This window comes from Podarcis erhardii, assembly GCF_964252035.2.
Source record: "Podarcis erhardii genome assembly, chromosome: Z".
Taxonomy (NCBI): Eukaryota; Metazoa; Chordata; class Lepidosauria; order Squamata; family Lacertidae; genus Podarcis; species Podarcis erhardii.
The window spans coordinates 27,571,792-27,598,702 of record NC_138504.1 but is presented as its reverse complement, the minus strand read 5'-3'; the positions used below and the strand labels follow the sequence as shown (position 1 = coordinate 27,598,702).

Genomic DNA, 26,911 nt, shown 5'->3' with positions numbered 1-26,911 from the left:
GTTGAAGTTCAGAATCACCTTGGTTCCAAATATGTTTTTGCTGATCTTGTAAGGCTCAGATGTATTACAAATTCCTCTGAGAAGTTCTTCTCTGGCTCAGAATATAAAAAATTCTGCAGATGGACAATCAGTCATTAGGTTGATTTTGTATTATGCAGTGCAAACATTCTTTAATGTCAGATCCATACTCTGAAGAAACTCAGCATATTTATTCAGACATAAGTTCCTCCAAAGTACAGAGTGACTTGCTCTTCTTCAATAACTGGGTGTCTAAGACTGCATCCCAATTAAGACTCTGAATCACTGTGAAAGTACATAAACAGCAAAGCTTTTTAGAATTGTTATATATAAAAAAGATAATCCTGCACTGATGTGTTTACGCCAAGACCATATAACACCGATCCTGAAAGACCTACATTGGCTCCAGCACATTTCTGAGCACTATTCAATATTGGTGCTGACCTTTAAAGCCCTAAACGGCCTCGGCCCAGTATACGTGAAGAAGTGTCTCCACACCCACCATTCTGAAGCTGGACCCTGACTGGTTGTAAGGCAAAAGGCAGGCTGGTGGGAGCTAGCTGAGGCCAGGCTAAAGTTGATAGGTCAATGCCCACTTCATGACATGGTTGCTTCAAGATTGAATTACTGCAATATGCTATCTGAGGGACTTCCCTTGAGCTTGATCTGGAATTTGCAGTTAGTACAGAACGCTGCAGCACAGTCGCTGACAGAAGTGAGGCCTTGTCAACATGTAACACGTGCTCAAAGATCTGCACTGCTTGCCAGTTTGCTACATGGCCAAATTTGAGGTGTTAGGAAATGTATTTTTTGTGCATTCTGCACTAGGAGCATTTTACCTAAGAGATTGCCTTACCCCCATAATATGCCCACTCTGCTGTTTTGATCAGTGGAACTGGCACTGTTACAGGTGCCACATAATACTCTTTCTACATTTGTAAGAACTCAATCTTTTAATGTGGCAGCACCTACACTTTGGAACTCCCTGCCTATTGGTATCTGGCAGGTAACTTCACTGTATACCTTTTGGTGCCTGATAAAAGCATTTTTGTTTAGATAAGGCTACCCAGATGATTAGAAAGTTGGTGTGAGCTTTAATCTATTTTAGGTTTTTTTTAAAAAAAAATAACATTTTGGAAGTCTTAAATCGTTGTTGTTAATTATTCTTACTGATTGTTTTATCTTTTTTGTAAACAGTTTTCAGGTTTGTTTGTTTTTACAAGCAGTGTACAATTGTTAGGAAATGAATGAATGGATGTCCCATTCGCCCCAATGGACCAGCCTCCCTTGCTCATTCGGCTACTTTGGGGGTTCCCCCTCCAGACTTTTTTTCTTCTCAATATGTTTTGTACTTCTGCAAAACTCCTCCAAGCCTGGTATTTCTTCTGTGTGTGGCTGATGCAGCTTTGACTCTGTAAGTACCAGCAGCCATGCCTGAGCATCAGAAATAGCAGGAATAGTCAAGCTAAGCTTAGAAGGCTTTTTTTTTTAAGGGGTTGGAATGGAATTAAGCTTTTTTCTTTTAGTTGATTACAACACCCACTCCCAGATGATGTTCAGTAAGAATAAAACAGCTGGGAAGCCAAGAGCATCTGCTAATCTGTGTTTTTTACCTGGAACCAGCCACTGCACACACATCTGGTGTCCTCTCAGCAGCATCAACTGCCTCAATAAATCCACTTGCGGCCAAAAACAGAGGCTCATATTCTAAACCCTGTAAAGAGAGAGTTGCTTAAACTCAGCAGTGTGATCGCAAGGTTCAGAAAAGGGAAATCAATATGATCAAGGGGGTGGAGTGAGTCACCTATGAAGAAAGGCTGCAGTATTGGGGACTTTAGGCGAGTAAGAGGTGACATGATATAGGTTTATAAAATTATGCATGGCATGGAGAAAGTGGACAGAGAAAAGTTTTCCTTCCTCTCTTGCAACATTAGAACCTGTGGCCATGAAAAGAGGCTGGACATTGGAAGATTCAGCACAGAGGGAAGTCAGTCCTTTATGCATCACAGTTAAACTATGGCACCCACTCCCCACAGGAGGCAGTGATGGCCAACAACCTAAATGGCTTTAAAAGAGAATTAGATAAAATTCATGGAGAGCTATTGATGGCTATACTCTGCCTGCAATGCTTCCACATACCAGTTGTGGGGAACCACAGGAGCGGAGAGTGCTTCTGTGCTTTGGTCCTTCTTGAGAGTTTTCCACAGACAACTGTTCAGCCACTGTATGGACCACTGGCCTTATCCTGCAGGCTTTTCTAATGTTCTTATAATACAGGAGTGTATACTGTTTATACTGTTGCAATGGGAGCTTGGTGTGGATGTCATAGCCCCCTCCCCAGTCTGATTTTTTTTTGGTGCATATGGCCAAACACACACTTGGCTTAGTTCTAGCTTTCATGTTCAAATCAATAACGGTCAGCTCCTCCCTCCCTGCAAAGCACACACACACACTTCTAGGGTCTGATGCTACTCAAAATGGAAAACGCTGCACACAGCATTACAAAGGTACATACACATGTGCAACTGTTTACCCAGATATTTTTAAGAAATAAAATTTCTAGCCTGGTTGGGAGCATCACATTTGCTGTGTGCACCTGTGACATCCCAGTGACACCATTCATTTCAAGTGGGGAGGGAGACTGTTCAAGTAATGCATAGGGTTGTTGCTGGCTTTCCATGGTTCAGTGAAGTCTGAGTGCAAAAGCCTGGTGACTTGTTCAAGACCAAGAGCCTATATACATTTTATAAGCCAGTTACTGCTTTCATGCATTCCAAGCGGTTTGTGTGTACATTAGCTCACTAGACCCAGATCTGTTTCTCTGCAGCTGTAGCCCTGAACTGGTGCCTGAAATCTATAGTGAGCTGGAAAACCAATAAACTAACAATGAATCCTGGGAAGGCAGAGGTGCTGATCATACTCTCCCTAAACGAGAAGGTTCATAGTCTGGATTCCTAGAGGTCCAGGTGACTTCAGTGGCTAGGAGTGCTTTTTACCAGTTTTTTTTTTAGTAAAATAGCTACAACCATTTCTGGACTGAGATAACATGACCACTGCTGTCCATGCTCTGGTAGCCGCCAGGTGGGGTAACCGAAATGTGGATTATGAGGGGCTGAGCCAGAAGATGAAACTACTGTAAGATATGGCAGTTCAACTGTTCACTGATGGTGGGATAACCACCATCCTATGCTACTACTGCACTGACTGACATTCAGCTACTGGATTAAGTTCAAGGTTAGTTGAGGTGTGCAAAGCCCTGTACAGCTCAGGAAAAGAATATCTGAAAGGTGGTCCTATTCTCTACATAACCCAACTGATTGCTGTGTTCTGCAGCAGAGGGATAGCTCAGTCAGTAGAGCATGAGATTGGTAATATCAGTCGTGGGTTCAAGCCCCAAGTTGGGCAAAAAGATTCCTGCACTGCAGGGTGTCGGACTAGATGACTCTCGTGGTCCCTTTCATCTCTATGATTCTAGGAAGAGCATCCTGCAGGTACCATCTTCTCAAGAGGAGTGTTCCATACAGGAATCAGGCTCTATGGTGGCAACTACCCTTTGAAACTCCCTCCCTTTATACATCAGACAGGCACCTTGTCCCTTCAACACCTGTTGAAGACATTCTTCTAAGTGATTTTTTAAAATCCCAGATACTATCTTATTTGTATTGTGATTTGATGTGTTATTTCCATATATATTTGCTTTAATATATGCAAATGTTTGAGCTGATCTTGTATGTGCAATTGTTCAGTGTATGTTTTTACTGCATTGCCAATATTTTTACGATGCCTCATGGCATGCACTAGCACTGAGACTCTGCCTATTGGAGCAGTCCCAAAACATCTGGAGGGCACCAGGTTAGTGAATGCTGATAGGAAGACATATTGCAAACTGTTTTGTTCTCCTATTTCTTCCTCTTTGGTTAAGATTATGACCATGGCATCATCAAGGAAGGAGCTCCCGTAAAAAGAAATAAATCAAAGGACACTAATGAAATAGGATGGTCTCTTTAAAAACCCTCAGATTTATTTATTAGACTTCAGCAAGGAGGGCATACATTGCAAAACAAAGAAAAACACATTAAAAACTTGAAGATAAAATGAAAATAAAATAAACCAATATTAATGAAACTTCAGCAAAAACATAAACCAGCTGACACAGCAATGGAGGATAATGGAGTGACAGTTTGTTTAAATCAAACCGCATAAATGAGTATCTGGCAGTGTTTAAATGAGAGGCTGAAAACCTGAAACCACTTACTTGTGAGAAATCCTACTGCCTTCAGTAGGAATAGTTTCAAAGTTCTAGGGTAAGAAGTAAAACTGGGCCTATGTATCCTAGGTCACCAATTAACTCAGGACAGTGGGATACTCTGGTAAAGGGTTTACATCTGCATGAGGGGTTGGGAATCTTTAATCTCCATATATCATTAGACTTTAGTTCTCACCATCCCTGTCCATTGGCCATGCTGGCTGGGCTGATGTGGGTTGGGAGTCCAACAACACCTGGAGGGACACAGGATTCCACCACTGCTCTATATAGTCCCCCACCCCGATCCAGCTAAGTGGGGATCCTACTGAAAGCAGCAGAGTGGACATCTGGATTTGCCTTATGGCCACATTCCCTAAATTGGAGATCCATGTGTTCATCTTCTTCTGTAGATTAGGGCACATAAAATCACTTCCCTCTCAAGCCTTTACATGTAAACCCTGTACCAAAACAGCAACATTAGCCATTGACCAAAACCAGTCCCAATAATACAGTACTACAATGGAATGTTTAAGCCTACCAAGGCTTAGGAGGAACACTTAGTATACAATTCTAGTGCTTCAGTAATTTAAAGCATCTTACAGACATTATGTCACTAATTCCCATAACATGGGTGCAAAGCCCACACAGCCTATATCCAGCCCATGAAACTACTTCCAGTGGCTCACCAGCCCCTTGCAAAAACCAGGGATCTAGCCTCTCCCTTTAGACCTCCATTTACCTAGCAAAGGGGGCTTATCCTCTTCTGGCACAACAATATTGTTAGGTCTTAGCACTTTAGGAAGCAGGCAAAAGAGCAGATCTAACAAAGTTAAGTCAATGTTTTTCATCCCCGTGACAGCTCTGGGGTGGGAGGTTTCTCCTCCTAGCCCAGTGTTGCAGCAAGGATGAAAACCACTCTATGTTCTTCACAATGAGTGTGTGCAACTCTGTAAAGTAGATCAGCGTTCTTATCCACTCATCACAGATTAAGAGCCAGCCAAGAGTGAATAACTGAAGGTAGTCACCTACAGAGGTGGCAGCAGGGGTGAGCTTTGAGCCATTTTTAGCGAACCAGTATGGCAGACCAGCTCTTACACCTTATTTTGGAAAATGAGCACCAAGTGAACTATCAAATTATTCCCCCCCCCCCTCCAAAATAGGGAGATTATCTTCACAGCTTTGCAAAGCAGATACCAACTCCCTTTTGGGGGTAGAAAGGGGGGAGGCCTCTTACAATTATTTTCAATTCCTGCCATTCTCAGTTATGAATGTGTGCCTTCTTTCTCAATTTAGGTAACCTGAAGCAGGAAAACTGAAACTGGTAAGAGACACCTCAAAAACACTGGGAGAAGCAACACCCCACACTATAAGGGTCCTGTAGGAAAACATGCAATGACAAGACATACACTTAGCAAATGCTCTGCAAAACAGTGATGCATCAGTCTCCAGGCATGACCTTGGAAGTATTAATAGGTACACAAGGATACGGACAGGCAAGACCAAGTGGTTGGAACCCCATAAGTTACTGCACCCATCTTCAGTCAGTGCAGGAGTATCCAAGCATTGTGAAAGGTGAATACTGATGTTACAGCAGGGTTCTTCATGCTGTAACCCAGCTTTGCAGCTAAGAGGTAGTTTCATCTGCCAGTCTGCCAGTCCTCAATCTCCTTCTTCCGTTTGTGCAACAGATGGGGTTAGGCTTGTTTTTTTTTTTAAGGGGGAAATATATAGGGAACTATATTCCTCACTTGCAAAAAAGCAAGCAATGTGTTACTGGTTGCACAAGCATTACAAAAACCATACTGGCCCTGGAGAAAAAACTACCTCATCTGTAAAACAATCAGCCTGTCCCCAGTTATGCCTGAGAAGCTGCAGGACAGGTTTATCAAAACCCACTGACAGGAAATACACTGTCATCCTTCGAACGCTGCATCACTTTTTGCCCTGCATTGCATACTTTCATGGCTGGGGTAGGCAGAAGGTGGATCTGCATCTGCTGGGAGATCTCAAGGATTTCTGACTCCCAACTGGTTAAGAATAGCAGCAACAGAACAACTCTACTCCCTGCCTTAAATGGTACTGCAGAAATGTTAGAAAGCTTGGGGGTAGCCAGGAGTGCAATTCTCTATGGAAGGACTGGGAGCTCCACTTGGTTTTTGCACTTCAAAGCAAAATTCCTGGGTTCAGTGGCACCTGACTTCAGCTGCTGGTCCTCAGTGAAAAGTAAAAGTATATCCCACAAGCCTGAAGGTGGTGCAATAAAGACAGAAAATGGCAGGAACTGACACTGAGATGTGAAGTGTTCTTCAACTGATACAAGGCCATATGAGGAATTTGCAGTGATCTCCTTCCAAAGAAAAGTAGAACTATTGGAATGCATTTGATTTTTACTTATTATAATAAGTCCTCTTATCTTTGAAGGAAGGAGGAATACTCAGATGTTTTAAGTTTCATCCAAATTCCCCCCATAACAAAGCATGATGTCAATCCACATTCTTGCCAATGAATGCGGAATGAAAGGCTATAGCTAACTCAAGGAGGCATCGTTTACTAAAAAGGACCAGCCAGGAAAAAAATGGAAAAGGAACTTTGCTACCTTATTCAACAGAGAAAACATTTCACGGCATTTAGCATTTCCCTTTTTTCTGTTAATGTAAATCTAGGGGAGAACCATCCTAATTATGGATCAAGTTTTCACCAAAAGGAAGGGGAGGGGGGAATATGCAAGTTTATTAGCTTTAAGTAGCAACCAAGATGACCTGCAAGAAAAAAATGGGACACCCTTTACAGATCAAAAGCAGAAATAAAGACACACACAGAGAGAGAACACCACAAAACAGTATTCGACAAGGGTTACAAAAAGTTATTAAATGCATATTAGAGCCCAGAAAAGCAAGGGGTATGTGCGGATGAAAAAGGTAGAGGGACTTAAAATCTTCCAAGATGGCTGTCAGTTTATAGTCCAGCAATGACCTCTGAACAGCATGCTGCGCCCCCGCCACTGTTTTGCACATGTATAAGCAGTAGCCAATGCTTTCCCCCCTTTCAAAACTGCAAATTGCACCTTTCTTTAAAAATAGACAGTAAAAAGAACAGCCCATAAAAATTTTCCATGAATGTATACAACAACAATGAAACCTATAGAAAAATAGATAAATCTCGGATGTGCAGTGTAGGCACAGCACCTGGTAATCTGACCTGCATTATATATGTAGCATTAGGGGGGAGGGAGAAACATGTATGCCACAGTAAGCTCTATGGAGGAAAGAAGGGACATACATGGAATAGAATAAAATAAATGAATCCTAAGGCAGCCAATTCCGTAAGTTGCATTATGCATGCAATGAACAACCTCTTGTCTTCTGAATCTACCACTATTCAATGTTGTTGTTTTTGATGATCCCTTCTGGTGTTACAAAGGAGGGAGAAACACCTGTACAATTTAAGCAGCCCATCATTCTGTTCCTTACAGTACAATCCTAATCATGTTCCATTAGAAGTAACCCCTACTGAATTCAGTAGGGCTTACTTCTCAGGCAAGGTTTTTCTTCTTCTTCAATTATAGTATTTAGTCACTTCTTTCTTCATTTAAAAAAAGGCCACATTTTAACTTTGTCCTATAGTTAAGGTCCTCCACCTTCCAGTTGCTTTTGGTTGCCCTTTCGTCTTTTTGAGAGTCACTGACCATCACCATACACTGCATGGTATGCATGGCCACACCATAGATTTGTATAAGGGCATTATACTACTGTAGCTTTTATTTTTCAATCCTTTTCCTAATAATCCCTAGCAAGGTGTTCCCCCCCCCCCCCAAGCTGCCTCATACTGGCTTGACGTTTTCATTGATCTATATATTCATCATGCACCCTAAATATCTTTCCTGATTACCTGTTCTTAATCCCCTCAGCACGCGTAGAACGTTAGGATTTATTTGCTCCAGCATACATCACTTTACACCCACACTGAATCTTAACTTACTGTTTTGTTGCTCTTTCACCCCATTTGCAAAGCAACCCTTTCAGGGCTCTTTCCTACCCATTTGGACGTTCACAACACTAAAATAACAAGGTATGATCTGCAAACTCACTGCTCACCCCTAACTCCAGATCGCTTCTGACCAAGTTAAAAACAGGAACTGGTCTCAGTACAGGTTTTGGGGAGATTCCACATCTTTCTTCCCTCCACTGTAAAAACTGTCCACTTATTCTTAATCTGGAGGGAGGTAAGAACTGGACCATCTGCCACCTGCTGATTGTTGGGACTTTCGCAAATGTGCTGGACTTAGCTGGAGCTCAATATGATCCCAGCAAATGACTTCTTAAATTCTTAAGCAAGAGTGCATCCACAGGATCACTCAGCACAGCTGAATTATGCCTTATCTGGCAAGACATCCTGAAGTCCTGTAGTTTTAAACACATGCTAATGGACTGTAAAGCAAACCCACCCCTAACCAACCCTAGATCACACTAGACTAGAAGTCAGCATGGGTTGGAGCAGGTATCTTCAACCTTTTTAGACCCACTTTTAACCTGAATATGCATTTCGGGACCAGTTTCTTAATTTTCCATCATATGTTTGCATGGTGGTAGTGCTCCTCTTGCAACCCACTTTGGAGCAGGCCACAATGCACTAGTGGGTCCCAACCCAACCAGTTGAATATCAGTGGTTGAGAGCATGTGAATTCATGTTGCCTATTCCTCTAATAATAGTACCAACGCTATCTCCACTTAACACTAACCAACCAATTGTTGCTCCATTGCAACAGGAATCCCAGCTTGAATCCCAGTATTCCTTAGCTTGAACACAATGCCATCCAAAGGAAACCAAAGATACTTCCATTCTTAATGGAACTGCACAAGATTGCAAAACCTGAAAAGAAGCCTCTGCAAAGCAGTCCCACACCACCCAACAATTCCTACTAGAATCACACATGAAGATTCCAGACCTCTTGTTATAAAAACATTATGCTTCATGGGGAGAAAAAGAACCAGCCTCAAATGAGCATCAACAGATATTATAGGCAAGCACAGTGCAGAACTCTGCAAACAATCAGTCTTTGCTCATCAAGCAACAGTTCCAATGACTGAAGAGAAAAAGAGCTTTTTACCATGGATAGTGGCTTGACTCTTCAACAATTGGGGAAACAGTTCTATTAAAAATTATAAGTCAAAGCTATGTATTTGTACACATTGCTCTCTTTTGGATGCATTTCACCTCTTTGGATTGCAGCCAAATATTCAAGCTTTGATTGTACAGACTTTCATCTACTCATTGGACTCCTGAATGTCTTCCTTGGCAAAGCTATTCTTAGTCTTAGGAAGACAACAGTGAAGGGGCTACAGTGGGCAATGTTCTGGGTTATAGCCATAGACACAAATCAACATGGCCTTTTATTTCTTTCCTAAGATCCGTCTGACACATTACTGAGGGGTGCAAGATGAGCTGGCATAATTCTAAGTTGGATTGCTTTAGACTATCTGGGGGAGGTCCAGTTTCTGAATGTTCCCCGACTTAAAAACTATCTTCATGGTGAACTAGCCATGAAAAAAGGCCATGCTAAACATTTGCCCTCAAAACTAATTTTTGATGTGCAGTGAGGGTTCCTCCCCCTTTAGTGTGGGGAAACAGTCAAAAACATGACCCATATCCAAGTTCCTACCACATTCTGCATAAACAGTTCTAAAATACAATTAGCTTCACTACTGAAGTCAACCTTCCCTACCTTCTAGGTTAAGGTTACCAGATTTTTTCCAATGAGTCCGGGGACACTTTTCAACTTCAATGGATTTTGTATGGGGACTGATTTGTAAATTTGGGGACTGTCCCCGGGAAACGGGGACGTCTGGTAACCTTATTCTAGGTCAGGGATGGGGAGCCTGTGGCTCTCCAGAGATGTTGCTGGACTCCCATCAGCCCCAGCCACTTTGGTGAATGGTTAGGGATGATGGAGACAGTAGTCCAACAATATCTGGAGGGCCACAGGTTTGCCACCCTGTTCTACATCTTTCAAGTCAGGAAGATGCCTTACCCTGAGTCAGACGATGGTCCATCTAGCTTAGCATTCTCTACACTGACAAGCAGTGGCTCTGCAGTTTCAGGCAAGCATCTTTCCCAGCCCTAAGTGAAGATATGGGAACGGAACCCAAGACCTTCTGAATGCAAAGCACGTACTTCTACCACTGGCCAAGAATCCAAAAAACAAGACCATAGGAAGAGAGAAAGACGAACAAGCAGCCAGCCTTTCATGCTTCTGCAACCCCATTGTCCTGCTGTCATTTCTGTGTGCCAAATCATTGTTTTTAGCCACAGACCAAATCAGATAAGATGGTAATTTTAAAAAGAGACAGAGGAAAGGTTATATAGTACGAAGATTGAAAAATCCTTTACAAACAGGTCAAATTACCAAGGCAGAGTCAAACTGTTGTACACACTTGTATAAAAATGTTTTTCTTTTCTTTTTTAAATTTCCCCCATTAAATATGTAAAAACCAAAATGCTTATACACACGCACACACACATTTGTAGAAGAACATTCTTATTAACACAGAGTTGTTGGTTGTTGTTTTTTTTACACAAATACATTATCAACAAGAGTTACACCATTTGACAACAAACTTCACAAGATGTCTTTGGTGATGTGTTCAAAAGGAAAATGGGGGGCGGGGGAACCTGCCATGCCACCAACCTAACCCAAAACACATTGAAGACTTGGCCAAGGCAGGCCACAGCGAAAACCTGTCTGCGATACAGTGTGATCATTAATAGTTCTAGTTTGTGAGTGGTAGCAATTCAGAACAGAGGCAAAATGAGACAGGCCTGGCAGCTTGGCAGCTGTTTGACAAGGCTCCTTCACTGGCAGTCCCACACAGATACCAAAACATGGAGGCTTATTAGGCTCCCGGTGAGTTACCTTGCATGGCCAATTGGTTGTGTTTGGGTCAATGGGGCCATTAATCAGGCAGAAATCAAGCCTAAAGGATCTATGCAATCTAACATGGGTGGATTTGCGAATCTGGACATTTGGTTCCCAGTGTCCCTGTCTTGCTCAGATACTTATCTTTTAAGCAAATGTTTACATTCTATCCCACAGGAGGGATTCTTTGTCAAATCAAGAGCTTGAGGAGAAATACCTCATCCACAACTGCCCTGAAGCTTGTTTCCTAAGTCCCCTGAACCCTTGAAAGCTAAAGCTTCAGAGGAGCAGGGGTGTGGGTGCAAGCCCCACCCTCAATCTGCCCCATGTGTACTGAGAACAAAGGTCTGACACCAGTTCTGTGAACATTCAGCTGACTGCGCTTTCTACTGAAAACAAAGGAGGATTCAGTTGTTTAGTGAAGACAGGAGTGATGAGCAGGCTGCAAGCTAGTCTACACATTACACAGAATCACAAGACAAGAGTTCCGGCCAGGTGCCACTCCAGGCAAAGAAAGCAGGACAGAACTGATTTGCTAGCATGCAGCTCAACTTGCTGGCATGCATGCACTCCCAGCAAGAGAGCATGCACTCTCTGCCTTGTCAGAGCACCTCTGTACTAGCATTTGGGACAGGGTGGGCTACCAGTTGCCTAGGTTCTCTCATGTGAGGAAGCATCCTTCATAGTGGGTGATGTATGTGGAAAAGATCAGCATGTAGTTCTCAACTGATGGGGGAAATCTTGGCTAGCTCAGAACCAGACCCTTTTGCCATGTGCTTAGCTCCCTCTGAACTTCAGGGGATGTTTAGCCACATGAGGTAACAGAAAGGTAAAAACCTGGCAACCCATCTCACATGGCTAATCCTCCTTTGAAGGTGGGCAAATGATGAACAGACAGGAGATTTGTTGTGCCATGAAGTACTATAGGCAGAGACAGATCTGGCCTTTGGGTAAGTACATCAACACTCTCCCAGCTGAGCCCTGCTGGAATGAACATGAAGAGCCCAGTGCAAGAAAACTTCTCGATGCTATCTTAATTAGTTTAAGGTATGCATAAACCATTTGGATTTTCCACCTCAGGTTCCTCACTCTCTTTGGCTGGCTCTGAGCTAGAGCAGGAAATAAGATTAATCTTTCATAAGAGGCTGGTCAGAGGTGTAGGTTTTTTATATTAAAAAAATTACGAGTCTTACTACATAGTATTTACATACGTACTGCTAAAAAAAGAAAACAAGAGTGAAGGGAAGATAGAATATAAGAAACTGCTTCATACCAAATCAGAACATTTTGCCAATCTAGCCCAGTGTTGTCTACACTGACTGGCAGCATTTGTCCAAGGTTTCAGGCAGAAACCCCTTCCAGCCCTACCTGCAGGTGCCACTGAGGAATGAACCTGGGATCTTTTGAATGCAAAGCAGTGAGGTAGGGCCCTTCCTCTGAAGTTGACCTTGTGCTGACAGCAGCTTCAAGGGACTTGGCTTTAATGTAGGATTTTCCTCTTGCTGGTCTTCTTCTCTGATTTATTAGCTAACAAATACTAGCAGGTATGGGCACTCCTTGAGCAAAGCAGCAAGTTGTGCACCACCTCTTTCAAAATGATTTCCTCTAAAAGCTACCATGCCAGATATGACTCTTCCAGAGCAAATTAACAAGAGGGCAAGGCCCACCTTAGCAGCAGAACATTTGCTCTGCTCTGGACCAGAAGACAAATCACAGCTCCCATGCTGGTTGGGGCTGATGGGAATCCAGCAACATCCAGAGAGCCAGATTCCCCACCTCCAATATAGGACACCCCAGTCTTTGGTTCTTGCATCTCCTACCCCTGCAACCAAAAAATGCCCCTTGCACAGTGGGCTTTGAAGACCCCCAAATTTGAATCCCCGGACAGCTTCTGCTAGTCAAGAGTTGACCAGATTTGGCTAGACAGATCAGTGCTAGTTTCATGCATTTCTGGGGACCCTCCTCTACTGCCAGCCTTACCTTTCAGAAAGATCACTTCTGGGTGGAAGGCCATGGCAGGTTTCTCACAAGGCAAGTTGATCAAGGGGAGGGGGCGGTCTGTTTCCTTCAAGCCCTGCTTGCCGACTTCCTGGAAGCATTTAATGGGCCACAGTTAGAAAAACTAAGCTGAACTAGATAAGCCTGATCCAACAGGGGCTCTTCTTATGTCCACCTCAAGCAGTAGATGTTGCAATCCCATAAGGGGCAGCTGAGCAAGGGGTGAACAGAACTGATTCCTGGGGGACAATCCACCAAGAAGCCCTCCTGTCCATCCCCACCAACAGTTCCAACATGCTTTCACAAGCTCCCTTCAAGTGGAGTTTTGATGCAGACCTTTCTGGCTGATTAAAAGTAGCATCTGTTTGCATGTGTGGAAAGATTTGGATTTTCCAATCAACTTCTTAGGCCAGCCCTGCATGGAAGAGAGGAAACAGATTTTCCAATGAAGGCTACATTTGGCCTTGCAACATAGCATCTATAAGCAGAAGTCCATCATATAGCTCCCTCCAGACCATAGCTGTCAACGTTTCCTTGTTTTAAAAAGGGAAATTCCCTTATTTCAAATAGGATTCCTCGCAAGAAAAGGGAAAAGTTGACAGCTATGCTCCAGACAGCCAACTCCCATTAGCCCTAGCATGACCAATGGTCAGGGGTACTGGGAGCTGTAGCCCAGCCACATCTGGGGAGCCACAGGTCCCCCATCCTTGATATAGTTTATTTACAACCAACAGAATGTCAGCCTTGCATTACACAAGCCAGTTAAACCACAGTATGGTGAATACGCTTGCCCAGATTTGCATTACGCTTGCCCAGATTTGCATTAGAACCCAAGTATTCAAGAGTAAATTATTTTTTTTTTGGGGGGGGGGAGGCTCTGTTCTGGGGCACACAGGAGAATTCATTTCATTGGCCATCCCACTGAGTGAGATTTAGTAAGGAAATGATGGGATTCGAATCTTTAAAAAGGGATACAGTTTGAAACAGAGTTTGCTGCTTTTAGCTTAAAGCACACACACACACACCATATCTATTCGAAGTCTGCAGTTCTGCAGTCACTTGGGTGCCACTCCACTCTGACACCATCCATAAACTACGCCAAATTTTTAAATGTCTTCCTAGTACTTCCTTTCCCCTGGCCAAACTTTGTCTCATTATAACCACGTGCCCAATGCTTTGCCACTCTCACCCACCCACCCACCCCTGGCAGGCAACACACTTTGCAGGTCTTATTTTATCTTCAAAATGCCACCTGATACAGATGGCTCTGCATGCACAACTGCTTACAAGTAGTTCCCCCCCCCCTTGGAAAAGGGTGGCACTTACTTCTGAGTAGATCTGCACTACAAGGCTGCACTACAAGGCTGCAACCCAATGCACCCCTAGCTGAGAGCAAGCCCCACTGAACTCAGTGGGGCTTGCTTCCGGAGAAGGAATGCAAAGTACGGTTGTGCTGTCAAAAACACAGAACGTTTATTAAATAGTTGTGTTTTTTTACCACCAGCAAACCACCCCATTTCTTAAAGTTGTTACAACCACTTGTTTTTTGTTAAAAAGCACCCAGTTAGTCAGTTTTAAGAAATTGTTTTTTTCTGCTTTTAACCAAAGGGCAAGCTGGACATTCAGGAGCTCTCTTACATCATGTCTGAATATCTCCAAGCCAAGGTGTTGGCACCTTTCCCCTGTATTGTGTTCAGGATTAACAGTGGTTCACGCTATGGAAGTGCAATTCAGCATCAACCCAACAAGAAGCACCATCAAGCAGTGATGAGTGATAACAGAAGTCCTATCAGGCACACTCTGCCTTACCCACCACTAATGAAAGAATTGGTTACCACCACCACCCAATTTCAAATCAAAGTTAACCATCTGTAATGTTCCAAGTCTCCCTGCAGGCCCTAGGGAACCAAACCCACCCTAATCCTCCTTTAACCCTCTCCTGCAAGCTATTTGGCTACTGTTACATTCATCACGGTGTTCCAACAGTTGGCAGCACAAGCAGCCACCTCCAACGTGGGGGCTTTCCCTTTCTGCAGATCAGAGAGTCGGCGCTCCCACGACGCTCAGCCTTGCCATCAGAAGGTCTCAGCACTGCTTGCCGTGAAGCTGGGACATTCCTTGCGTCACACCTGCGGGTTTGCACATTGCTGGCTTGTCGGGGGAATGGGTGAAGCTGGGGTCCGGGGGCAGGTCAGCCCCCTTCTCTCCCAAAGGAAGGACCCAAGCGAGTTTTTTACCTGCGCTGTCCCCACCAGGCTTGTGGGAGGCACACACCTCCTGGGGCACAGCAGGAGTCTGCAGAGGCAAATTGGATGGCCTGGCCATTGGTCTGGTTGCCATCAGCGCTGGATCGCTGGCCCCATCTGCACAAGGTTTCCCACCAGGCTCCTTGACGGATTCCTGCACCAGGGGCATGCAAGGTGCTTCCATACCTGGCTGTTCCGATGCACCCCACGTGCTCTGGAAGGCTGGGGTGCTCAGATCACAGTCCCACGGTTTCACGCCTTGCGAGGGAAAATCCTCCCTGCATGATACATTCTGCTGCAGCTCTGCCCAAGGAAAGACAGCAGCATCACTTCCTTCCTTTCCTTCTGGAGAGCCCAGAGCATTTTCACGGTCTGCATCTAGACCAGGAGACACAGGATCCTTCCTGCAGCCACTCCATCGAGACCAGAGGTCAAAAGGCTTGAAGCCACCCTTGGAGAGTTGTAAGCTAGCCAGCTCAAACTCCAAGCTCTCAGTGTCAAGGGACCTGCTTCTCCTGCAGCTGGAGAGAGGCTCCGGCATAGGAGGACTCATCTCCTGAAGCCTCATGCGTCGGGGAAGGCTGGTGACACCCCAGTTGCAGCTTTGGAAAGAGCTCTGGAAGCACCCAGGAAACATTCTCTCGTCACATTCGGCAAAGGATTCTTTTGCAGCGTAGCTATCGTCAAAGGCCTCAAAGGATGCAGCGATGTCCTCATCAGTGTTCATCCCCAGGTGCTGCTCGCACTCCCCTTCACCTTCTTGCTCCACGTCGACAATGTCGAACGTGACCATCGTTGGGAGGGCAGGGAGGTTCTGGGTGAATGCAGAGCCTGAATCAGAGCTCCCAAGGCTTTCAGAGAGGCTAGAGAAGAGAGTCCCGCTGCTGGTGAACTCCACCAATGCCTGGGAGAAGTTAACGGCCTGTTCTGGTTCATTTTCCATGTTGGGGGGCTCCCCAAAGTCAGCTTCGGTTCTGCTTGGCTGCTCACTGAGTGGACAGCTGTGCGTTTTGAAGAAAGGGAATGTCACAGAATTCTCCAGGCCACTTAAAGCACCCGGTTCAAGCCCTGGATGCTCTCTATCTGAATCCAACAATGAGCCATTTTCGACTTGCTGAAAAAGGCCCCCACTGTGCACTTTAGGGCCCCCACTGCCATTGTAGTGCTTCTCTGGACACAGCATCTCCTTGAAATCTTTCCACTCTTGCTTCTCAGTTAGAATTCCAGCATCCAGGCCACTGTTCAAAGCAGGGGAGGACATTTGATCGCAGCCAAGGCCACTCGGACTCTTGTCGGTTAAGCTGGTCACTTTCATGTTACATTCCGTATGTAGCTTGTCTCTGGGGTGGTGCTGGTCTTTGCTGAGGATATCCAGGTCTTTCAAGGTTGGCTCCCTCTGCATCTCCCAAAAGAGCAGCTGCTTCTGAATGGCAGCCAGCCTCTCCTCCTCCGTTTCCATCACTTCCCTCTTCTGGCCCATTATCTGCACCAAATCCTTCTCATCAGGGAGAGCAAAGTCCAAGAACTGGCTCATGGAAAAGATCTCTGGTGGGGATACTTTGCTACCAAACCAAGATTCATCAGCACGAGTGGGGCTCATGATGGCATCATCAGGTTCATAGAACTCATACAGCGCATCGCCACTGTAGCTGTCCCTCGGGAGGCGGTCCTTTTTTATTTCTTCAAGCCCATCGCCAGTTTCATCATCAGGACCTGGAGTGGTAGAATCATAGTACCCCTCATCACTGTTGGGAGCAGATTCTTGCTGGTCACTGTGTGGTGTTAAGAGGTCCACGTCACCCCTTGTGCCTTCAGGATAGAGGTGGACCTCTGGCTTGCCACCGTTCACTCCCTGATGCTCACATTTCGCCATGAGTTCTGGAAGGCGTGTTTCGTATCCAGCATCTGCTTTGACGGCACCTTCCCACATCTGCTGCAGATACTCCTCTATATCATCTGGCATGGCCATCTCCTCCCCTCCACCCTGGTAAGTAACTAGGCAGGAGCTCCTCTTGGCCGCATCCCTGCCGCGCTCTGCAGTGGTGGCACTCTCAGCGATGCTGTCGATATCTGGTTCAGCAATGATGTCTCCGCAGCCGGTAAAGGAGTCGAAGCTTTTGAGGGAAGTGACATCTCCAAACATCAAGCTGAGCTGGTCCCCAGATGGGACACAGGGAGGGCTGCTGTCTAGGTCCTCAGACTGGAGAGCATCAGGGAGCTCTCCGCACACAGAGTTAGCACAGAGGGTGTCATCTGCTTCCAGCTCTGCATCTCGAGAGCTTTCGCTGCCTGTCCCTCCTCTGGCTGCATCCCCTACAGAGCTGTTTTCATTGGCCACCGGTTGGACCTCCTCTCTTGACTCATCGAGACCAGCCACTACTCCAGGTGAAGGAGAAGCATCATCACAAAAATGCTCCCCATGTTCTGGGGGAAGTGCAGTGCTTTTTAGGCTCCCCTGCTTCAAGACTTGCTGGGTTTCGGCACCCCTCTTCTGCTTACTCGCACCGGGCAGTCCTTCAGCCACAGCATCCCTTGAAGTCCACTCCTGCAACTCAGTCCTCTCGGGCTCAGTGCTTTTGCTCTTCCTGTGGCGCCGGATGCTGTTGAAGAGGCCCCTGAGCCCCTTTTTAGAGCGTGGAAGGAACAAGGACTTCTCCCCACAGGGCTTCTTCTCAAAGCCCTCAGAGCTTCCAGACAGGGATGCTGACGGCCGGACAAAACCAACCCTGAGGCTGGCGTCTGCTCCCAGGAGAGCACTCTGAGAACTCGGCAGCTGTGCAGGAAGGAAGTCCGTTCCACCACCTGAGTTGGCCTCTTCGTACCCCACGTCGCTGATGCCATCATGTGTCTTACTCTTGCTCAGGCCCTTCTTTGCAGCTCCCTTTCCCTGGCCTTTGTTTTTCCCACCAAAGAAACTGGGCAGGGTGCAGATGCTTCGCTTCCCACCAAAGAGCTTGAAGGCAGTCTTCCTGAGCTTCCCAGCAGGAGGCGGCTGGCGGCTTGGCTCCACCGTGGCAAAGGAGGCATCGCTGTGCTCAGAGAGCTGGTCAGCTGCCCCATTCTCTTCCTGCAGCCGCTGGTGGTGATGGCCTTCCTCTACCGGTGGAGATTTGGCTCCAGGTTTGTTTCCAGTGCAGGCAGCTTCCGTGGCGGCCATTCTGGCATGCGGGTTTAGCTGGACGGGCAGTCTCTTGCGGCCGCATCTTCCTCAACATGCTCTGGGTGAAGCATCCTGGCTGATCTGAAAGAAAAAGGAAAGAAGGAGGAGGGGGACAACAGGAAATGCATCAGGAGAGGATACTGGTGCTGAGCATTATGTCATCCAAGTGCATCGTAACCAAGCAAAGCCAGGGCCACAATAGCTGCCCTGTTTGGGGCTCCCATACCTCTAAATGTGGGAGGGATGTAACAAATGGGAGGAAAGGTGCACCTGTTACATTTCTCCCAGCTGTTAAAAAAAAGCAGAAGAGCCTACATTAGGTAAATAGCTGGCAGCCTTAGGTAGGAGAAATGGACAAATACACAAATGGACATTACATTTAATGTAATCCAATGTAAGCCTTACTGCACATGTGTCCACTCAACCACTTCCATGGGTGGAATTCGCACTGCAACAGGTGCCACATAATACCTGTTCTATATTTGTAAGAACTTGGTCATTTAGTGTGGCAGCACCTGCTCGCTGGAACTCCTTGCCTATTGGCAGCTGCTAAAAACATTCTAACCAGATGATTAGAAAGCTGAGGTAATTTTAATATGATGTAGTATTTCTTTTGTGTGTGTATTAAAATAGGGTTGTAGTTTTTTCTTCATTTTATTGTCTTATCTTTTTATAATCTGCTTTGAGGTTTCCCGGTGTATCCAATTGTATGAAATAAATTAAATAAATTTTCAGACAAGAGGCCTAAGAAATCCTGGAATTGGCTGTTCCACCAATTTATTGGTCATATTATCTCTCTTCTCTCCTGTGGCCCCACAACGGACTGATGAGAGAGCTACAGGCCTCAGGGTGGCACATTTAAGAACGAAATACGAGCTCTAACATCAGGTCATCGATCAAGTCAGAGCTTTTCCCCATTCTTTTTCGGACAGTCAACATTGGTAGCAATTTTTATTCCAAGACTAGTACAGGCCAAAGCAACTGCAGGGGACTCTGCAATGTTATTAATGTCAGACTTCTATCTCTCATTAATAGTGAGCACCCACCAACTCTCTTAAAAGGGAAAGGGAAGCTGCACTGAGCACAGAAACACACAATTTAGTCTTTTAATTAATTAATTACATTGAATTTATATCCCACCTTACCTCCAAAGACCTGAAGGTGACGTACATCATTCTCCCCTTCCAAACTTTATCCTCACAACAGCATTGAGAAGTAAGTTAGACTGATACTGAGCAGTGAGTTTCATGCAGTGTTAGAAATTAACTAGGCATCAGGCTCATTTGCACCTGGCTTCAACAGCTTCCGACCAAGTGAAAATGCCTGTGCTCAAATGCAGCATTTCCATCATAGTAGTCACATCAGATCAGAGACAGCTGCTTCAAAATTTTCATTTATAACCCCTATGGCTTGAAAACTTTCTACATCAGCACTGTTCTGTTTAAGATTATCTTGAGACAGTTTCTGGGATTAAATTCCAAAGCCTTGTTAGATAACTACAACCAGAGATCTGTCAATAGATGCCAGACTATCTTCCCTGTGCCTCTACTTTAAAGCACTCAGAAGGGGGTGTAAAAAAGGTTGTTCTCCAGGTATAATACCTGTGCTAACATTCATGTGAGGGACGCGGGTGGCGCTGTGGGCTAAACCACAGAGCCTAGGGCTTGCCGATCTGAAGGTCGGCAGTTCGAATCCCCGCGACAGGGTGAGCTCCCGTTGCTCAGTCCCTGCTCCTGCCAACCTACTCCGGCGGGAAGGTAAACGGCGTTTCCGTGCGCTGCTCTGGTTCGCCAGAAGCGGCTTAGTTATGCTGGCCAAATGACCTGGAAGCTGTACGCCTGCTCCCTCGGCCAATAAAGCGAGATGAGCGCCGCAACCCCAGAGTCGGTCACGACTGGACCTAATGGTCAGGGGTCCTTTTACCCTTTACCTTTTAACATTCATGTGATTCCTAGGTGGCCACCTATGCAGGCACTGGCCAGACCCAGATGTGCTTCATTTCAGGAAGGGGGTTCACGTGCCTTCAGTCCATACCCTGGCAGTGCTAGGCAGTTTACACAACCCAGACTGAAGGCCTACAGCTGCAGGGATCTTGCACCAGTCGCTATCACCCAGCCTGGCCTACTCCGCAGGGCTGTTGTGAAGATAGAGAAGAGTTGAGGGAAAACACATTGCATGCTGTATTGAGCTCCTTGGAGGGCAGGCAGGATATAAATTAATAAATATGGGTAAATAAATAACTTCCCACCAAGGCACTCATGCTGCATAAGCAAGCCCCTCCCCACAAAATAACAGTTTTATTTCACCAAAGGCCACATGACTTCAAAACACCATCTCACCTTTGGCATTGCATCACAAGCCAACCTTTAATATCATGTCAAATCACTTTCACTCTCTCGCATAGCTCTGCAGCTACAATGGAATAGCCTTTCATTTGAATTGCCGCAGCCATCGCTATCAGCCGCACAAACAAATTCTAAATTGATGAGCTCATGTTGGTCAAATGTTGGTGCTTTGCTTTACACAACTCATCTTCACAGAAAACAATTTCACAAGAGCTTAATGAATCTCCTGCATTCTGCAGGGGCTGGACAGCCATCTACTGGGGAGCCTCTACCCCAGGTGTGGGGAACCCGTGGCCCTTCGGATGCTTCTCACCTACATCTCATGTCACCCCTGGTAATTAGCTGTGCTTGCCAGGGCTGATGGGAGTTCTAGTTTAGCAACACTTGGAGGGCCAAAGGTTCCCCACACTTATGCCAAGCAAGGAGTTACGCTTGATGGTCTATAAGGCCACCTTTAACTCTAACCTTGTAAGATTCTTCTTTCTCCTACCCACTACACCACCAAATTTGAAAGGTGGGAGGCTGCCGCACCTGTCAATTACCTGATGTCAAATGAGGTGGCAATGAGTGTTAGAACCTTAAAAGCACTGTGCAGGATTCTCTGCAAGCCTCCTGCAAACAGCTCTGTGCAGCACTTTGAAGTGCCAGAAATCATCTGGTTGCTAGGAACTTCAAAGCTCAGCACGCAGTTCTTGGGAGGTCCCAGAGAATGGTCAGGACTTAAGAAGAATCAAGCATGAGTCTCCTAAAGTGCCAACTATCAGCTGGTGCTTCTGGCCCAGTGCAGCCACCTTTTTAACCTGTCCACCCCTGGCATCATATAAGACGGCAGGTGAGTGTAGCATGGCCAAAACAGTCTGGTGAGCCAAATGAGCAGGCTTTATTAATCTGATGGGCTGGAGGTTGTTCAGTCCTGCTATAAACTGTGTTCATGCATTCGCAGGACATACAATGTTGTAAAACGAGTAGGGAGGCAAGCATATGCAAGCCTCCAACCCCCCAACCCTAATTAGGATATTTAAAAAATGGGGTCAAATGATGGTCAACATTAGCTCTTCTGTATGTATTCATTTAATGCAACTATCACAAAGAAAAGTTGACAGCGATTAACATAGATGTCACTAACTACTTTTACAAAACTGTCCAGATGATTCCTTTTGACACTAGATTTGCCTGACCTTGCCTACAGTCCTGTGCACTTAATTATGCACAGGATCTGGCTGGGAATTCTAAAATCTGGAAATAAATTATCCTAGCACAAATATAAAAATGTGTGCAAGAGACGTTCAAAAGAAGTGTCTCTTGACTTTTACTTGAAACCCAGGCTTCATTTTTTTTTCTTTAAAGGAAAAAACAAACCCTAGCTATTGGTATACCTAACTGTAGATAGATCTCTGTGTGCATTGAAGAAGATTCAGCTAGGTTTTCTGACTCTCATTGCTTTATAATGCCCCTAAGGCCGATCCTGACCCTGCTGCTGGACATCCAGCTCACGTCATCCATGACCACCAGTCATGCTGGCTGGAGCTGATGGGAGTTGTAGTCCAACAACATCTTGGAGAAGCTGGATTGATCAATAATAAATCTGTCAGTTTTTTTAAAGGCGTGCCACAAGACTGTCACTTTTCTCTTGTGATGGACACAATCCACAGATAACAGGGGGGAGCCAGTGTGGTGTAGCAGTTAAGAGAGTGGGAATATTATTACTTGGGAGACCAGGGATCAAATCCTAACTCAGCTATAAAGCTCAGGGGGTGAGCGTGGGCCAGTCACTGCCTGTCACCCTAACCTACCTCACAGGGTTATTGTGGGGTTTAAATAAGGAAGGGGCGAAACCGCGTACATCACCATTAGCTCCTTGGAGAAAAGGGTGGGAAATAAATACAATAAATAAATAAACAATGTCAGTCTCTATGACACTTAAATACAACGCAAGGAAGCCAAGTCCCGCTGTAAATCAGCAGGACTTGAAGGACCAGCCACAGAAACACAGGTACCTGCTTTATATTGAGCCATACCATCAATCTATCTATTTCAGTATTGTCAACACTGACTGGCAGCGGCTCTCCAGGGTTTGAGGCTGGATTCTCTCCCAGCCCTACCTAGAGATGCTGGGGATTGAACCAGGGACTTTCTGCAGGCCTAGAGAGAGAGAAATGTTTTCCCCAGAAATTTCATATATTTGCGACTGAGTGATGGAATTTACATTCAATAAGAAGCTGCAGCCAGTGTTAAGGCGTGCAATTTTACAACACTTCTGCATTTCCAAAGTGAAGTTTGACACATCCACACATAGCATTTTAGGTGTACAATTAGGGAACTGTGATGGGGGGAAGAAAGTCTCTTTATTTACTAAAAAAACAACAACCCATCTTTCCAGGCACACCAGTTTCACAAGGCTGTTTACAAGACTCTAAAACACATGAAAATAAAATATACACCCAAGGATAGTAGCAGCTAATGTTTTTTTCATGCACAACACAATTCAGCGAAAAACAGACAACTGTTTTCAGGGTTTGGAATTTTTAAACACCAGCAGTCATGAGGTCATGTGTATCTCTGCGAGGAGGGAGTTCCGAAGTTGTGGAATAGGGAGCCCTGTCCCTATTACCCACCAGCCTAACACCTCTTGAGGATTAATATATTAAAGTCAAGAGTCCACCAAGCCGGTGAGTTCATGGTGGAAAGGCCACACTATTCATATGCCTTTTTCCCCAGACAGAGAGGGCAATAAGACTGAAAAGTGGATGGAGTATAATCACATAGGAAAGTGTCATACACCCAGCCAAACTAGTTGTTCACCAAAACCTTTGGCCCTCCAGGTGTGGTGGTTGAACTACATCTCCCATCTCCCACTGCCACTGCCCATGTTTGCTGGTGCTGATGGGAGTTGTACTTCAAGAACATCTGGAGGGCGAAAGGAAGATGATGGTACAGGGACTCTATGATCTAGCCCAATATAGTCTGCTCTGATGGGCAACAGCTCTCTAGCGGAAGAGTTTCCCATCACCCACATTTTCTAAGGCTCAAACCTGGTTCTTCTGCACTTAAAGGCTGTGCACCACCACAAAGCTACCACCCCATTTTCTGAAAAAGAGCACAGGAAGATGATAGATTCTGATTTCACCGATCCTGATGCTTTCCAACTCGAAATGCTTTCTGGTTCTGAAAAGCTGCAGAAGTGTGCTTCTTAGCACGCTACCTGGTCCTTTAAAAATAAAATAAAAGAGGGAGGTACCAGGGTCTAATCCTAGGGCCTCCTGCAGGCAAACTATCACCAGGTTTGCCTCTAAGCTATCCTGGCCTCTTAAAAATAATAGGATGCTTAAGGAGCGCGGCGCGTCTGCGGTGGGGAAGGGGTGATCTCAGCAGGGGAGGCCAGCCACCACCAGCCACCGCAAGCTCCAGCAACTCAGCAACAAAGCTACCCAGCGCCCGGCCTACCCAAGGGTGGGGGGAAAGGGAGGGAGACTGCCGGCGGAGGTAAAGGAAGAGGCTAGAGAACCGGAGGAAGCCTCACATACATTCTGCGATGGGGTGATAGGTGATCGGCTCCGCTCCACAAATCCCACCTGCGCCTGTCCTTTCTTTCTTTCTCCTCCAAAAGAGATGGCAACAGCAGAAAGAAAGGGCGGCGGGGGGTGGGGGGAGAAGCAAGCGAAAAAGGCCTCCCGACTTCCTGCAGGAGTCGACACAAAAGAAAAAGACGCGTGCACACAACCAGTCCCAACACACACACACACACGTACACGCGCGCGAAAGACAGAAGGGAGAGAATGTGTCGGTAAACTGCAAACGCGTAAATATCGCAGGCTGTTTGCGCGAGCAAGCCCCGGGCGATTGTGCTGCGGCCGGCCGGGCGCCTCTCCTCCTGGCACTTCCAAGCAGGCCAGTATAGCTTGCAGGAGAAGGGCGGGCAGGCACCCTCCCTTCTCGCTCGCCTTGCAGTCCCCACTCACCCGCCTCTGCGTGCGCTCCCGGAGCGCAAGGACCCGCCGCACAGCGCGCGTCTGGAGGAAAGTTGGCAATACATTCATGGCTCTCGCCTCGCCAAACCCAGCACGGAGCAGGGGCAGAGACGGGAAGGTGGGGGCCGGAGGCTCCCGGCTGCTACTACTACCGAGAGGCAGGGCCGGCTGGAAAGGTGATAGACGGCCACGCAGAACCAATGAGGAGCGTTCGAGGCGGAGTCGGGCGGGGTTTTCTGTCTCCCGCCTGTGGTTTTCCAGCCTTCCTTCAACATTCTTTGAAATGCAAAGTGCTGCAGTTCGGAGATTAAAAGTTGTTATCACGAGTACATCTGCAATGCCAGGGTATGCATCTTTACTGAGAAGCAAGCCCCCAGTTGAGATCAGTAGGCGTTCCTACTCCACGCTCCCAACCTGCGCTCCAATCCTATGCATTAGACTTCAATCCTATTCACGGCTGGGTTGCATTGGAGCTAATCCCATCGAACTCAAGGGGGGGCATAGATTGCACTGCGATCCTATACCTCTCTGGAAGCATGTGACGTTCATGCATGTGACGTCCAAGAGTGGAACTTGGTTTTGAAGAAGCCCAATGCGCGCCGGGGGCGGGCAGCATTCATGTATATATGTATGTACGTACCTTTCTTTCCTCCAAGAAGCTCAAAGTGGCACCCATGGTTCTCCCCACTTTTCATCCTCAGGTTAGGCTGAGAAAAGTGACCAGCCCAAGGACAACCAGTGAACGACTGAGTGGGGATTTGAACCCTGAGTCTAAGTATTTGTAAAATGAAGGATGCACATATCTGTAAATACACTTATTTTTAATAAATATATCAAAAGACAGATTTTACCCTGCACAAGGGGAGGGACAAAGTTTGGGACTAACTCAAGAGCCAAGCACAGGGCTGGCAAAGCCCCTTTTCCTACAGTTACCCAGTGTCCATTCCACATTTGTAAGAAATCAGCATTTTAGCATGCCAGCACCTATGCTCTCAAACTCCCTGCCAATGGACATCAAGCAGGCACATTCACTGTACTCTTTTTGGCACCTGCTGAAAGCATTTTTTTAAAGGTGAATCTGTCCAGGCACGTGGAATGTTGATATACATTTTATCTGCTTTTGTAATTTCTTGTTGATTTTATCTTTTCAAGTTTTAAAGAATTACTTTCACTGTTTATACTGATAATTTTATTGTTCTATTCGCTTTGTAAACTTTTTTGAGGGTGGGTTGTTGTTGTTTACAATCAAGTGGTGTATAAACCTTATGAAATAAAAATACATAATTAAATCAGATGGCTGCCAGGACACTTGGGAAGTACTGTGCAATGAGCTTTGACTGGTCAGTGGGACAAACCACCAGTCAACCATCTGACATCATGACATCAAGTAAATGACAGAGGGTGTCCCACTCACTTGTCAAAGTTGGCCTATGGAAGGTGGGAACAAATAAGGACCTGGCTTGGTTAGCCATAAAATTGTTCCCCATCTCTGGACTAAACCATTCACCAGCCCAACATCCAGCTTGCTGGTTTGACCAGTTGCAAAGTTGGGTTCATGGTGCAAATAGCTCATCATAAAATGACTATTGCAGTCTTACCAGCCAAAGGCTTCTTTGCTGTCATACTGTAAAGAAGGAAACACTCTTCTATTTGGTCTGGCCCTCTTAGCCAAACAAAGGTCTGCTGTGGGCACTTTGTTGCTGCTTGCTTTATGTTGCAAACTCACAGGCAAACTGCAGCTGGACAATTCCGTAGGAAAAGATCAGTTGCCACTGGCTCTTTGAGCAGAAGTTCCCCCTCCAGATAGTAAATCTTTAGGCTTGCCATGGCAACCAGCCTCAAGTCGGTTTTCATTTGCATCAACTCTCATCCCTCGTAAAGCCCATCCAATTTCCACTGGAGTAATCAAAAGTGCAGAGCGGGAGAAGAGGAGTGTGGGAAAGATCTTTACAGGCTTTGAGTAGACAGATGACTTGCTGAGTGGACAGATGGTGCCTGTGGGCTGTTGCTGCAGCTT

The 26,911-nt window shown here is 45.8% G+C and overlaps 2 protein-coding genes across 2 annotated transcripts in view; one reads left to right on the top strand and one right to left on the bottom strand.

The window, feature by feature from the left end:
* Positions 1-26,911, top strand: part of LOC309333557 (uncharacterized protein C8orf48) — a 417,965-nt gene that overhangs the window by 22,358 nt on the left and 368,696 nt on the right. The gene's annotated exons all lie outside the window — the stretch shown is intronic.
* On the bottom strand, positions 14,040-25,044 carry AMER1 (APC membrane recruitment protein 1). The gene is made up of 2 exons (XM_081846956.1): positions 24,886-25,044; positions 14,040-18,662 (listed from the first exon to the last, which is right to left on the bottom strand). The coding sequence occupies exon 2, from the start codon at positions 18,576-18,578 to the stop codon at positions 15,261-15,263; it is 3,318 nt and encodes a 1,105-aa protein (XP_081703082.1). The 5' UTR covers positions 18,579-18,662; positions 24,886-25,044; the 3' UTR covers positions 14,040-15,260.